This window comes from Trichosurus vulpecula, chromosome X (genome assembly GCF_011100635.1).
Source record: "Trichosurus vulpecula isolate mTriVul1 chromosome X, mTriVul1.pri, whole genome shotgun sequence".
NCBI classification, from domain to species: domain Eukaryota; kingdom Metazoa; phylum Chordata; class Mammalia; order Diprotodontia; family Phalangeridae; genus Trichosurus; species Trichosurus vulpecula.
Genome location: NC_050582.1, coordinates 8,277,512 through 8,287,427, shown reverse-complemented (window position 1 = coordinate 8,287,427; position 9,916 = coordinate 8,277,512). Strand labels below are relative to the sequence as shown.

Here is a 9,916-nt window from a genome sequence, read left to right as displayed (position 1 = left end):
CTTCAGACCGTATTTAATTTTATTTCCTATCTTACTATGCTTCAGGTCTCATGAAAATGTTTACTTTCAATCAAGACAGAAGGAAAGCTTGTCACTGCCAACAGGACTGTCCCAAGTCCCCAGAAGAAAAGCTTGAGGCAACTTTTCCCCAAACACTGCCCTAATCAATATGACTGCTTCCCCAATGTAAGTGCGGACATTGGATTAAGCACCATGCCAGTTCTGCTGGCCCTGGACCTGAGCCCTTACTGTGACCAGAGCATTCCAATCTCTCTGGACATCCAATCATTAAACATTTATTAAGCACCTACTATGTGCACATAGTGCTAGGATACAAAGACAAAACCACTCCGTTCTGGCTTACTTTTGGGCTTTGACATTGACACTTTATTTCCTTTAAACCCACCCAGCAGAGGCCTTCGGAACGCCTGGATGAAGAGAAAAGGTGAAAGACGCGGAGCCTCTCATTGGACATTTACAAAGAAGTGATCATCTGAGTTGGGCACTACCTCACAAACAAGGGTCTCTGCCTGGAGGCAATGGAAGCATAAGGGAATGGGAGCATACATAGTCCTGTTAGAGATAGAGAGAGAGAGAGAGAGAGAGAGAGAGAGAGAGAGAGCGAGCGTGAGAGCGAGCGCGCACGCAAATGGTACGATGGCTGGGGCTGCTCCCCTCTTCTCCCTTGGCAGGGAGTGCAGGAATGGTGGCTAAGAGGTCACAAGGAGGGTTAGGAATGGCACCTTAAACAAAATGGAGCTTCGATTCCCTGACTTAGAAATTCCATGAGCCTTCATAGGTGGGCAAGTACAACTCTGGGGACTCCCTTACTTCTTGCCACCCCCGCACCTTGACTCTATTTGTAGCCCTTTTCTTGGTGCAGGTCCTGATACCAAGACTTAAGACAAGCAGAGAAGGGAAATCATAGCGCACTGCTTTGAAATGCAGCTGGCCCCCTGCTGGCTGGAGAGCACTTTGAGCATCACAAGGGGAGAACACGGTAAGCCTGGGCCCTTAAAAGAGCCCCAAGAAATAAAAACCTGTCCTGAAAACTCAAGATTCACTCTTGAGAAACCAAGCACAATCAGCAAGTTTCTAGCTGCACTCCTATACTGGCCAGCCAAGACAAGAAGCTATTCAGAAGGTCAAAGTTATGAGGGCCAAGGACAAGCATTGACAAGGCTGCTCGAGACCTGGCATCACTTTGGTCTACTCTGGCTCATATTCACCAAACCAACCCCACCCGGAGTCACCATACGCCAGCATCCAGAAGCGGTGCCGAGGGCTTTGTCCTCAAAGGACGATCCAAAGCTCTCCAAGAGGCTGACAGTGCTGCATCTCCAATACTAAGACCACTGGAATGTTTCTGAGAAATTCATTAAAACCCACACTCCTTAGACAACAGCTACATGAGGTAGTTCAGAGATAACCCCATCTTTGAGATGAGGAGACTCAAAGCCAACAGTCCAATAGAGCAGTGGCTTGTCTGTGGCTACACAGACGGAGCTAAGGCCAAACTGCAGAGCCCAGGGCTCCACAGATCACACTCAGGTCAACAAGCTATTCTGCCTTTGCTAGGTCTGTAAAGAAGACAATTCATTATGATTAGCGGAAGAGAAGAGCGGAAAACAAGACTCTGGTGACTAGAGTGCTCAGTCTCAGATTTACACCAAGCCCTTGGATGAGATATTCTAATAAGCAATCACTCTAAAAATTCCTTATAAGAATGCAAAAGATTCGTTGCTAGGGGCTCAGGGGCAAGAAGTGGAAGGAAGTTGCTGCCTTCAGAACTCCCAGTTACGTGGACCCCAGGTCTTAGACCTTGGGCCCCTGGCCACAGGTCCTCTCAGCTTTACCAATGCCCTCTCCAGGGCAGGAGAGGGGGCGACAGTCCAGATCCAAGACTACATGATCCACATGCGGAGCATAAGATTTCACTGGCTGAACATGCAGAATTTGGGTCTCCCATGGCTTCCCATGCAGCTGCAGAAGCAAGGCTCCAATGCGAGCGGCCACAGCCTCAGCCCACCTCTGCCATTCCAGCTTGGCAATCTTTGCCACTGTCTGCCTTCCCGAGCTTCTGGCAGCTCTCTGCTCCTTCTGCCCCGCCTCACTGCTGCTGGAGAGCTGAAGCTCCTTCCCTGGGAAAGACTCCACATTGTGGTGGATATGCAGGATGCCCCCTGTGTCCTGACGCAACACCCGGCAGGCAGTGGGCCAGCCCTCCTCAGAGCTGGGAATGAGCCCCAAGTTCACCCTGTCAGCAATGCTCCATAACTTCAGCTAAGAGAGGTGGGGAGAGAGAGAGAAAAGGTGGTGAGTGGAGCATTAGGACCTCCAAGTGCATCACCACATTAAAGGCCCAAAGGGAGGGAGGCAGGGAGGAAGCGAGGGGGAGAGGGAGGAAAGAAGGGAGGGAGGAAGGGAGGGGGAGAGAGAGGAAAGGAAGGAAAGGAGGGAAGGAGGGAGGAAGGAAGGGAGAGAAGGGGGGGAGGGAAGGAGGGAGAAGAGAAGAGATGAAAGTAGGAAGGAGAGGAGGGAGAAAGGGAGGAAGAGACAGAGAGAGGAGGGAGGGAGGGGGAGAGGGAGGAAAGAAGGAAGGAAAAGAAGGAGGAAAGAAGGAAGGAAAAGAGGGAGGAAGGGAAGGAAGGAAAAGAGGGAGGGAAGGAAGGAGAGAGGGGGAGAGGGAGGGAAGGAGGGAGGGGGAGAGGGAGGGAAGGAGGGAGGGGGAGAGGGAGGAAAGAAGGAAAGGGGAGAGAGGGAGGGAAGGAGGGAGGGGGAGAGGGAGGAAAGAAGGAAGAAAGGAAGGAAACAAGCATTTTACTTAAGCACCTACTATCCACCAGGTACTGTGTTAAGCACCTAATGGCTGCTCAGCTGGCTTCTCCAAATTTTTGTCAAAAGCACACTCTGAACCACACTGTCACCAGTCCCACTCTGGACAAGAAGTTCGCAGAGCAGATAATGACCTCTTTCCTTTGGTTCTCACCCCAACACAAATGTTCCCCATCCCTATGTACCCAGCTCCTTTTAGCGCCACTAAATCTTCATATTTAAGCCCTACACTGGAAGAACCTGAGGCTTTACAGCAACCACTCCATTATCTTCATGCATTGCTCTTCTTCTTGGAATGGCCTTACATATCAAGAGAATATGAGTTCCACGGGGAGAGATGATCACAGCCAACAACTCGGGGCCTCATTGTCACCATCCACAAAATCAAGAGGTTCAACTGAATGATCTCTAAGGTACATCCCAGCTCCAAAGCTGGATGAGTTTTCCTGAGGAAAGGTGGGGGTCTAGGCAAGTCCTGAGACTGGCTGTTTGAGAAGAGGGCAGGAGAGGGAGCAACAGTCCAGATCCAAGGTCCTGTCTGCTCGGCTCTGCTCACTCACCTTCCTGTTATCGCCCAGGTGGATACAGCACCGATCCACAACACCATTGAGCTCCAGGTTCTTTCTCAAGGCTGCTGCAGCATGAGGATCCCACTCACAGGCATGGACAAAGGCAGCATTTGCATGAATCAGGAATGGCAAGGTGAAGTAACCAATCCCTGGAGAGGGAGGAGACAAAGATGAAGGTCTTGAGTGGCTAAGCCTTCTCAGACTAATGCGGGCTCCACGCTCTTGTGCACGTTGTGACCCACGAACAGTAGTCTCCCATGGGAAGAGAAACCGTCTAGGCCATCAGGAACAAGGGACAAGGTTACAAAGGGAAGAGATTCAGCCACACGGATGCTGCTGGCAGGTGAAAGCCCGAGGACTGACATGCAGAAAGGCAATATCTGGCTCACAGCACAGCACATAACTTACTCTGCCTGCCAAAGCTACGCAGCAACTTCCTGCAATCATAGCCCAGTGCCTGGCACAGAGTAAGCACTTGACGCTTGCTGGGTGATTGCTAGCCAAAGGGTCAGGTTAGAAAGGACAGAAAAAACCAACTCCCTCAATCTATTTCAGAACGAGACAACTGGACATTCTTCCTCAAGCTACTTAAAGAACCACATTCAGAGCTTCCTGTCCCTTAAGGAATCAGAATCATACGAGCATACGTCAAAAAGCATCTAGATGGCACCACTTGGATGGATACACGTTCCCTGCCTTTGGAGGCCCTAGGATCCAACACAGACAACGCTGATGCACACAAAAATAGAGAAGACAGAAAGAAAACAGAATTCAAGTATTGACATCATATCCACACCAAGGGTTAAGTGCATTTCTGGTGTGGAAAGTCAGGCTATAGCTGAGGGGAACTTCCTAGCCAAGCAGAGAGTGTAGGGAGGGGGAGAGTAAGGAAGGCATTCCCTCTTCTCCAGTCACCCTTGGAAGGACACGTGGAGAAGGCAGGATCTCAAGAGTCATTTAAATGGAAGCAAGAGAGCTTGGTAATCCAGCTGGAGATCCCAGGGAGGGGAAGAGAAGGTTCCAGAGTTAGGTATGGTTTGAGAGAAGGCTTATACGCAGGCTATGGTAGAGGAGAGGAAAAGTGCTGAAACAGTCTGAGGGAGGGACTCTGGTTAAAACTGCTGATGGCAACCACATTGAACCTGTTACAGAAAGGGATGGAGGAATGGAGGAATGGATGGATGGATGGATAGATGGATGAGAGGGAGGGAGGAAGGAAGAGAGAGGGGAAGGAAGGGAGGGAAGGAGAAAAGGAGGAAGAGAGGGAGGGAGGGAAGGAGAAAAGGAGGAAGAAAGGGAGGGGATATAAGTGGTGAAGGGGTATGGTCAAAGTAAGAGGGGGGGACCCTCCAAAACAGGACACTAAATTACCAGAAGCCCTGGATTCCAATCGCAGCTTTGCCACTTAACGCCTTCTCCGTGCTTCCTTGGCCTGCCTGAGCGTCCTCTGCAGATGACCTCAAAGGTCCCTTCCAGCTGTCTGAAGCTAGGCCTCTATCCAGGCCCCTCACTCTGGGCCCAGGATACCCAAACCTGCACACTTTGGCATCAGCACAGAGCAAGCCTACCAAAAAGCCTCACTGACAGCATTGCTCCCAACCAGAGCAGTGCCCCTAACTCAAGAGACTGCTCCCGACCAGAGGTTGTCACCTGCATAGAGATCCGCCAGCACTTCTCCAGCACAGGCCATTGATGCTACCCGCAGCTTCTCAGTGATGTTTCCAAAGGAGAACATGCTTTGGGTCACATCAAACGTGTACCTAGGGAGATCAATATACCGAGGGGCCGAGTGAACAACATGGCTAGGATCCTCAAACTTCTGAGTGCCCCCCAAGAAGTGGGGGCGCTCCACTAGGTAGTTCTCTCAGCCCGAGTGCCACCAACAAGAAATAGAGCCCTGAGGCGATGCCCTTACCAGCCCTTCTGCTCCCTTCTGCCCATACCCTCAAACGAGTTTCCCTTGGGTCACCATCCCTTCCTGTACCTACCTGATGCCATTATCCACATGCTCCACCCAACCATGGGCACCCAGCAGCAGGATTACTTTGGGAGTTCGAGTCCCACCTGGTGACACACGCCCTCGCTTTGCCAAACGCTGGCCTCCCAGGGCAGAGGCAACAGTTTTCCAGAGACCTGGTTCTGGAACAAAGCACAGCCCCCAGAGGGGATGTGGGGATGAGGCTGCTTCAGAGGGACCCACAAGAAAGCTTGGGATACCTCTTTAACTTACCCAGTTTTTTCCAATAGGCAGCTTTGAAGCTATCCTCATTGAGGAGGAGGAGGTCACTGTGACGTTGCCAGGAGTGGGGAAGATCCTTCTCTAGCTCAGCTGACCAGGTGTGCCCCTGGCCTTCCACCAGACACCGTAGCTCCTGACATAGCTTCTGGGCAGGAGAACAGCTCTGAGCTTTCTTGGAGGGAACAGGATTCTGGGAAAGGAGCACAGAAGAGAAGTACACAGAGGACATATACACGGGGAAGAGGAGCACAAGGAAATTCACACACCAAAGCCTGCATGCTAGAATGAAGGACTGGGTCTGGTAGACTGGACAACAGCTGCCCACACAGTAAAGCATACCCTTTGAAAGTTAGCCTTAGGGCTACACCCTCAATGAAAAGCTCTCCAGAGAGCCAGTCTGAGTGCGAAAGTGCCAAACTCAGGGTCCCATGCTCAGGGATCATCAGTGCCAAAGTTTGTTCTTGCCAACGAAGGCATCGCGCAGATACTGACCAGGATCTGTGCCAGCCTGCAGGTGCTCTCAGGGGCCCCTCGCTGCTTCAATGCTTCTAGATGCTGCTCACTGACAGTCTCTCCCAGAACAGGTAGCGCCATGGTGCCATCAGGCAGCTGCTTTACACGGTGACGCCTATCCAGGAGTTGGTGCTCCTCAAGATATTCCCTGGAGGACCAACAAGGGATTTGGCTCCAGGGCAGAGGAGCTTCAAGGTGGGCATTAATCCCAAGCCTTGAAGGTTTGACCTCCTCTGGATCTCCACAATGTCCCCACAGTCCCAGATACCTCAGCTGGTCTCATTTCTACCCTGTCACATCAGCTTCCCAGGTCGTGGACATAAGGGCTAAGGACTTCACAAAACCAGGTCTACCACTGTGCCCCCTAATCCAGGATTCATTACTCTACAGTCCTTCACTAAGTCCCAACTGTCCTGTGCTCCAAGTCCCAAATGCATTTAATTCCATTTCTGCAGGCAACAGTCTCCCCAAGATGTCCCCATAACCTTCCCATACCTGCAATGCTGTGTAAACTGAGGCTCTGTCACAACAGCCACAATAACCTCAGACTTTGTACGTTCAGCCTCCATTGTGCTAGAGCCTGGAGGAAAGAAAATGCAGAGGCTCAGATGGAGAGGAAGGCTGGAAGTATCCATCTTCCTAGTCCTGGGATGCATCCGGTCTGTCCAATGCCCCAAATCTGTATTCAGCCTTCATGCCTAGAGCACAATAGAAGGAAGAGACTGCCCAGGACAGGTAGAGGAAAATGACCTGGGCAAAGGAAACTCCAAAGCCAAGCTGAAGCTTTGAATGGAGCTCTGTACTCTGCTTCTCCAGGGCCTTGGGAAAGTTGCTGAAGAGGCAGAAGCATTAATCCATCATGCCCACTGGCTTGGGCAGCAAGCAGCCAGAGGAGCTCCCAGCCCAAGCCAGTGACTCTCCCAGCTCTCCCTGTGCCACGGCACCAGCATTCCTGTGTGACAAGGTGGGCAGAGGCTCACTGACAGGAAATGCCACATTGGCAGGAGACACACGTTCACAGATGGCTGATGTGGGAATTTGTTTGGCCCGACTGTGTAGATTTGTTGTCAGGCGCTATATTCCTTTTCTTTTCTTTTTCTTTTTCTTTTTTTTCCAATTTGGAAAGACAGAGGGGCTAGCAATAGGGGTTGTGAAAAAAAAAAGGAAAGGAAGAAAATGTCATTAAGGTATTTCAAAAATACACAGAACAGAAGGAATGCCAGAAAAACAAATGAGCAGGACAGCTTTGAAAGCTACAGGATGAACTGATTGTACACTTTAAAAGGAGGGAAAGCCGTGTGTAATGGAAATTCACAGTTCCATGTACAATCTTTTATTTGGTGGTTTTAAAGTTCAGAATGATTAAAAAAAGAAATGCCACACTGGGTCTGATTCCTGGTCCATCAAGGATAACCTTCTACCCCTGATACAGACCCTGAGTGACTATGGGAGAGTATGGTCACCTGTCACAACAGGGCCCTCGTAGATTAAAGTTCTAAGCCGCAAACACCCCTAATTACCCGGAACATAACAATTTCCTTTCAGACCAGTGATAGCGAGCCTACTCTTCTTACCTGCAACCTGTGGCTCTCCAAAGACCCCAAAGTATTTAAGTGCTCAAGAGTGGCTCTGTGGCCACATGGCATTCATCCAGCTTTTGGTCAACGGGGACTCAAATGTCACATAAAGAGGATGGACTGTCCTCTCTAATGGTCAGCAGAAGGAAGTTCAGCTCCGAAGAGAAAAGATTCTAGGTGACACCTGGAAAAGGGGTGCCTTCTTTGGCCCTGGGGCCAAAGTTCCTATTTGGTCCTTTGTTTTTTGGAGGGGGGAAGGCAGGGCAATTGGCGTTAAGTGACTTGCCCAAGGTCACACAGCTAGTAAGAGTGTCAAGTGTCTGAGGTCGGATTTGAACTCAGGTCCTCCTGACTCCAGGGTCGGTGCTCTACTCACTGCGCCACCTTGCTGCCCCCTTGGTCCTTTGTTCTTAAAGAGGACCACAACATCCAGAAGGTGAGCATAAGTGAGCTGGACCTAAGTGGTGGAGGGCTCTCACTCTCTCCTCTGGAGCCATATGGGGCCAGCAGCCAGATATAGATGAGGACAACTGGAGCTGGGGTGGGGGCAGGGGGCGGCGGCAGGAATGTGGGCACCCGACACCTTGGCCTTTTCCAACTAAAGTCTGTAAGGGGGCCAGAGCTAAAAGAAGCCCAAAGAAGCTACTTTAAGTCTGATGGGGAGGACAAACTGCCCAACCAGGGAAATGGTCTGCATTGGGGAGTAGAGGATCCACTGGGCCACAGCTAGATCATGACTTACAGAAGTCCTGTTTAAACAGGAGGAGGAGGAGGAGGTAGCTGAAGTCATTTGGGGATCTTCTCAGCCCCCACTAGTTCAGTTATGATCACGATGATAATGCCCAGACCTAGATATTCACACTCTCTCTCTCCCACGCTCAGCTCTTGCATCTCTGACTGCGTTTTGGACATCCTGAATTGGATGTCCTGTGCAGATCCCAAATTCAGCACATCCAAAGGACAACTCACCTTTTCTCCAAAGCCTCCCCTTTCCTCTACTTTCCTGTTCTTTTGAAAGCAGCACCAAGTGCCACAAGTGGCATCCTCAGCTCCTCATTCTCACAGGCCACATGTACCCAATCTGGTGTCAAATCTGATGCTTCTGGCCTCCTCAACCCTTCATGTGTGACTCCTCCTCCTTGCTCATCACCCATGTTCCAGCCATATCTCTCCCCTGGACTCCTGCAATGCCTATTCGTTCTTCCTGACTCAAGTGTCTCCCCTCCAGAACGAGTCCTCTACTTGGCAAAGTGATCTGCCTAAAGCACTGGTCTGACCAGGCTACCCTACCTCATAAGCTGCAGTGGCTCCCTATTATTTCCAGGATCGAACAGAAAATCCTGTTTGGCTTTTAAAGCCCTTTATAACCTTGACCCTTCCTGGCTTTCCGGTCTTTTTATACTTTACTTCCCCCTCCTGCCCTCCTGAATCCAGCTCCTTCCTTGCTGTTTGTCACACGAGCTGCTACAACAGCTTTTTCTGGGCCTTGTGGGTGGAGTGGCTCTCCCTCCTCACTTCTGCTCCCCCCTCCAGGAGTCACCTCCCATTTACCTTGCATATGTCTTGTATGTATCAGTTGTTTGCATGCTGTCTCCCCCATTGGGCTGGGAGCTCCCTGGGGTCAGAAACTGGGATTTGGCCTCTCTCTGGATCCTCAGTGTTTAGCACAATGGCTGGCATACAGGAAGCGCTGAATAAGTGCTTGTTGACCGCAAGCGCACCTGCTTCTCGGCCCGAAGCCTCCCTGCGCCTGGCTATCCGGAGGCCCGGCTAGCTCCTGGGTTGCGGCTGCTTCCCAGATTGCTTCAGAGGCAGCCAAGTCGAGAGAAGCCTCGGGCAGCCGGGGCATGCGTTCGTGCGTTCGTTCGCCGGCCCGCCAGGCAGCCCTCCGTCAAACGCCTCCTCGGGCCACGGCTGGCATGGGGACAAAGGCGATCGCCCGGGTGCCAGGCTGGAAGGGGGGGGAGGGAACCGGGCGAGCGCCGGGCCCAGGCCGCCCCCTCCCGCCCGGGCCGCCGCTCTACTCCGCCAGCTGTGCCCGTGCCCGGCTGAGCCCCCTTCTGGCCGGGCCCCCCGAGAAGCGCTCTCGTCAGCTCCCCCGATCAGCCCGGCCCCGAGGGGCTGCCACGCCGAGCACGTGGAGCTCGCGCCCCCACCCCACCCCGCTTCGCTCCCGGATAAGC

General features: G+C 51.9%; 1 protein-coding gene across 1 annotated transcript; it reads right to left on the bottom strand.

Annotated features, from left to right (window-relative positions):
- Positions 1–1,815: 1,815 nt before the first annotated feature.
- On the bottom strand, positions 1,816–9,689 carry LOC118832587 (tRNA wybutosine-synthesizing protein 2 homolog). Its single transcript, XM_036739876.1, has 8 exons — positions 9,285–9,689; positions 6,652–6,736; positions 6,136–6,304; positions 5,635–5,833; positions 5,393–5,543; positions 5,055–5,164; positions 3,396–3,553; positions 1,816–2,283 (listed from the first exon to the last, which is right to left on the bottom strand). The coding sequence occupies exons 1-8, from the start codon at positions 9,331–9,333 to the stop codon at positions 1,816–1,818; spliced, it is 1,389 nt and encodes a 462-aa protein (XP_036595771.1). The 5' UTR covers positions 9,334–9,689.
- Between the last annotated feature and the right edge of the window lie 227 nt (positions 9,690–9,916).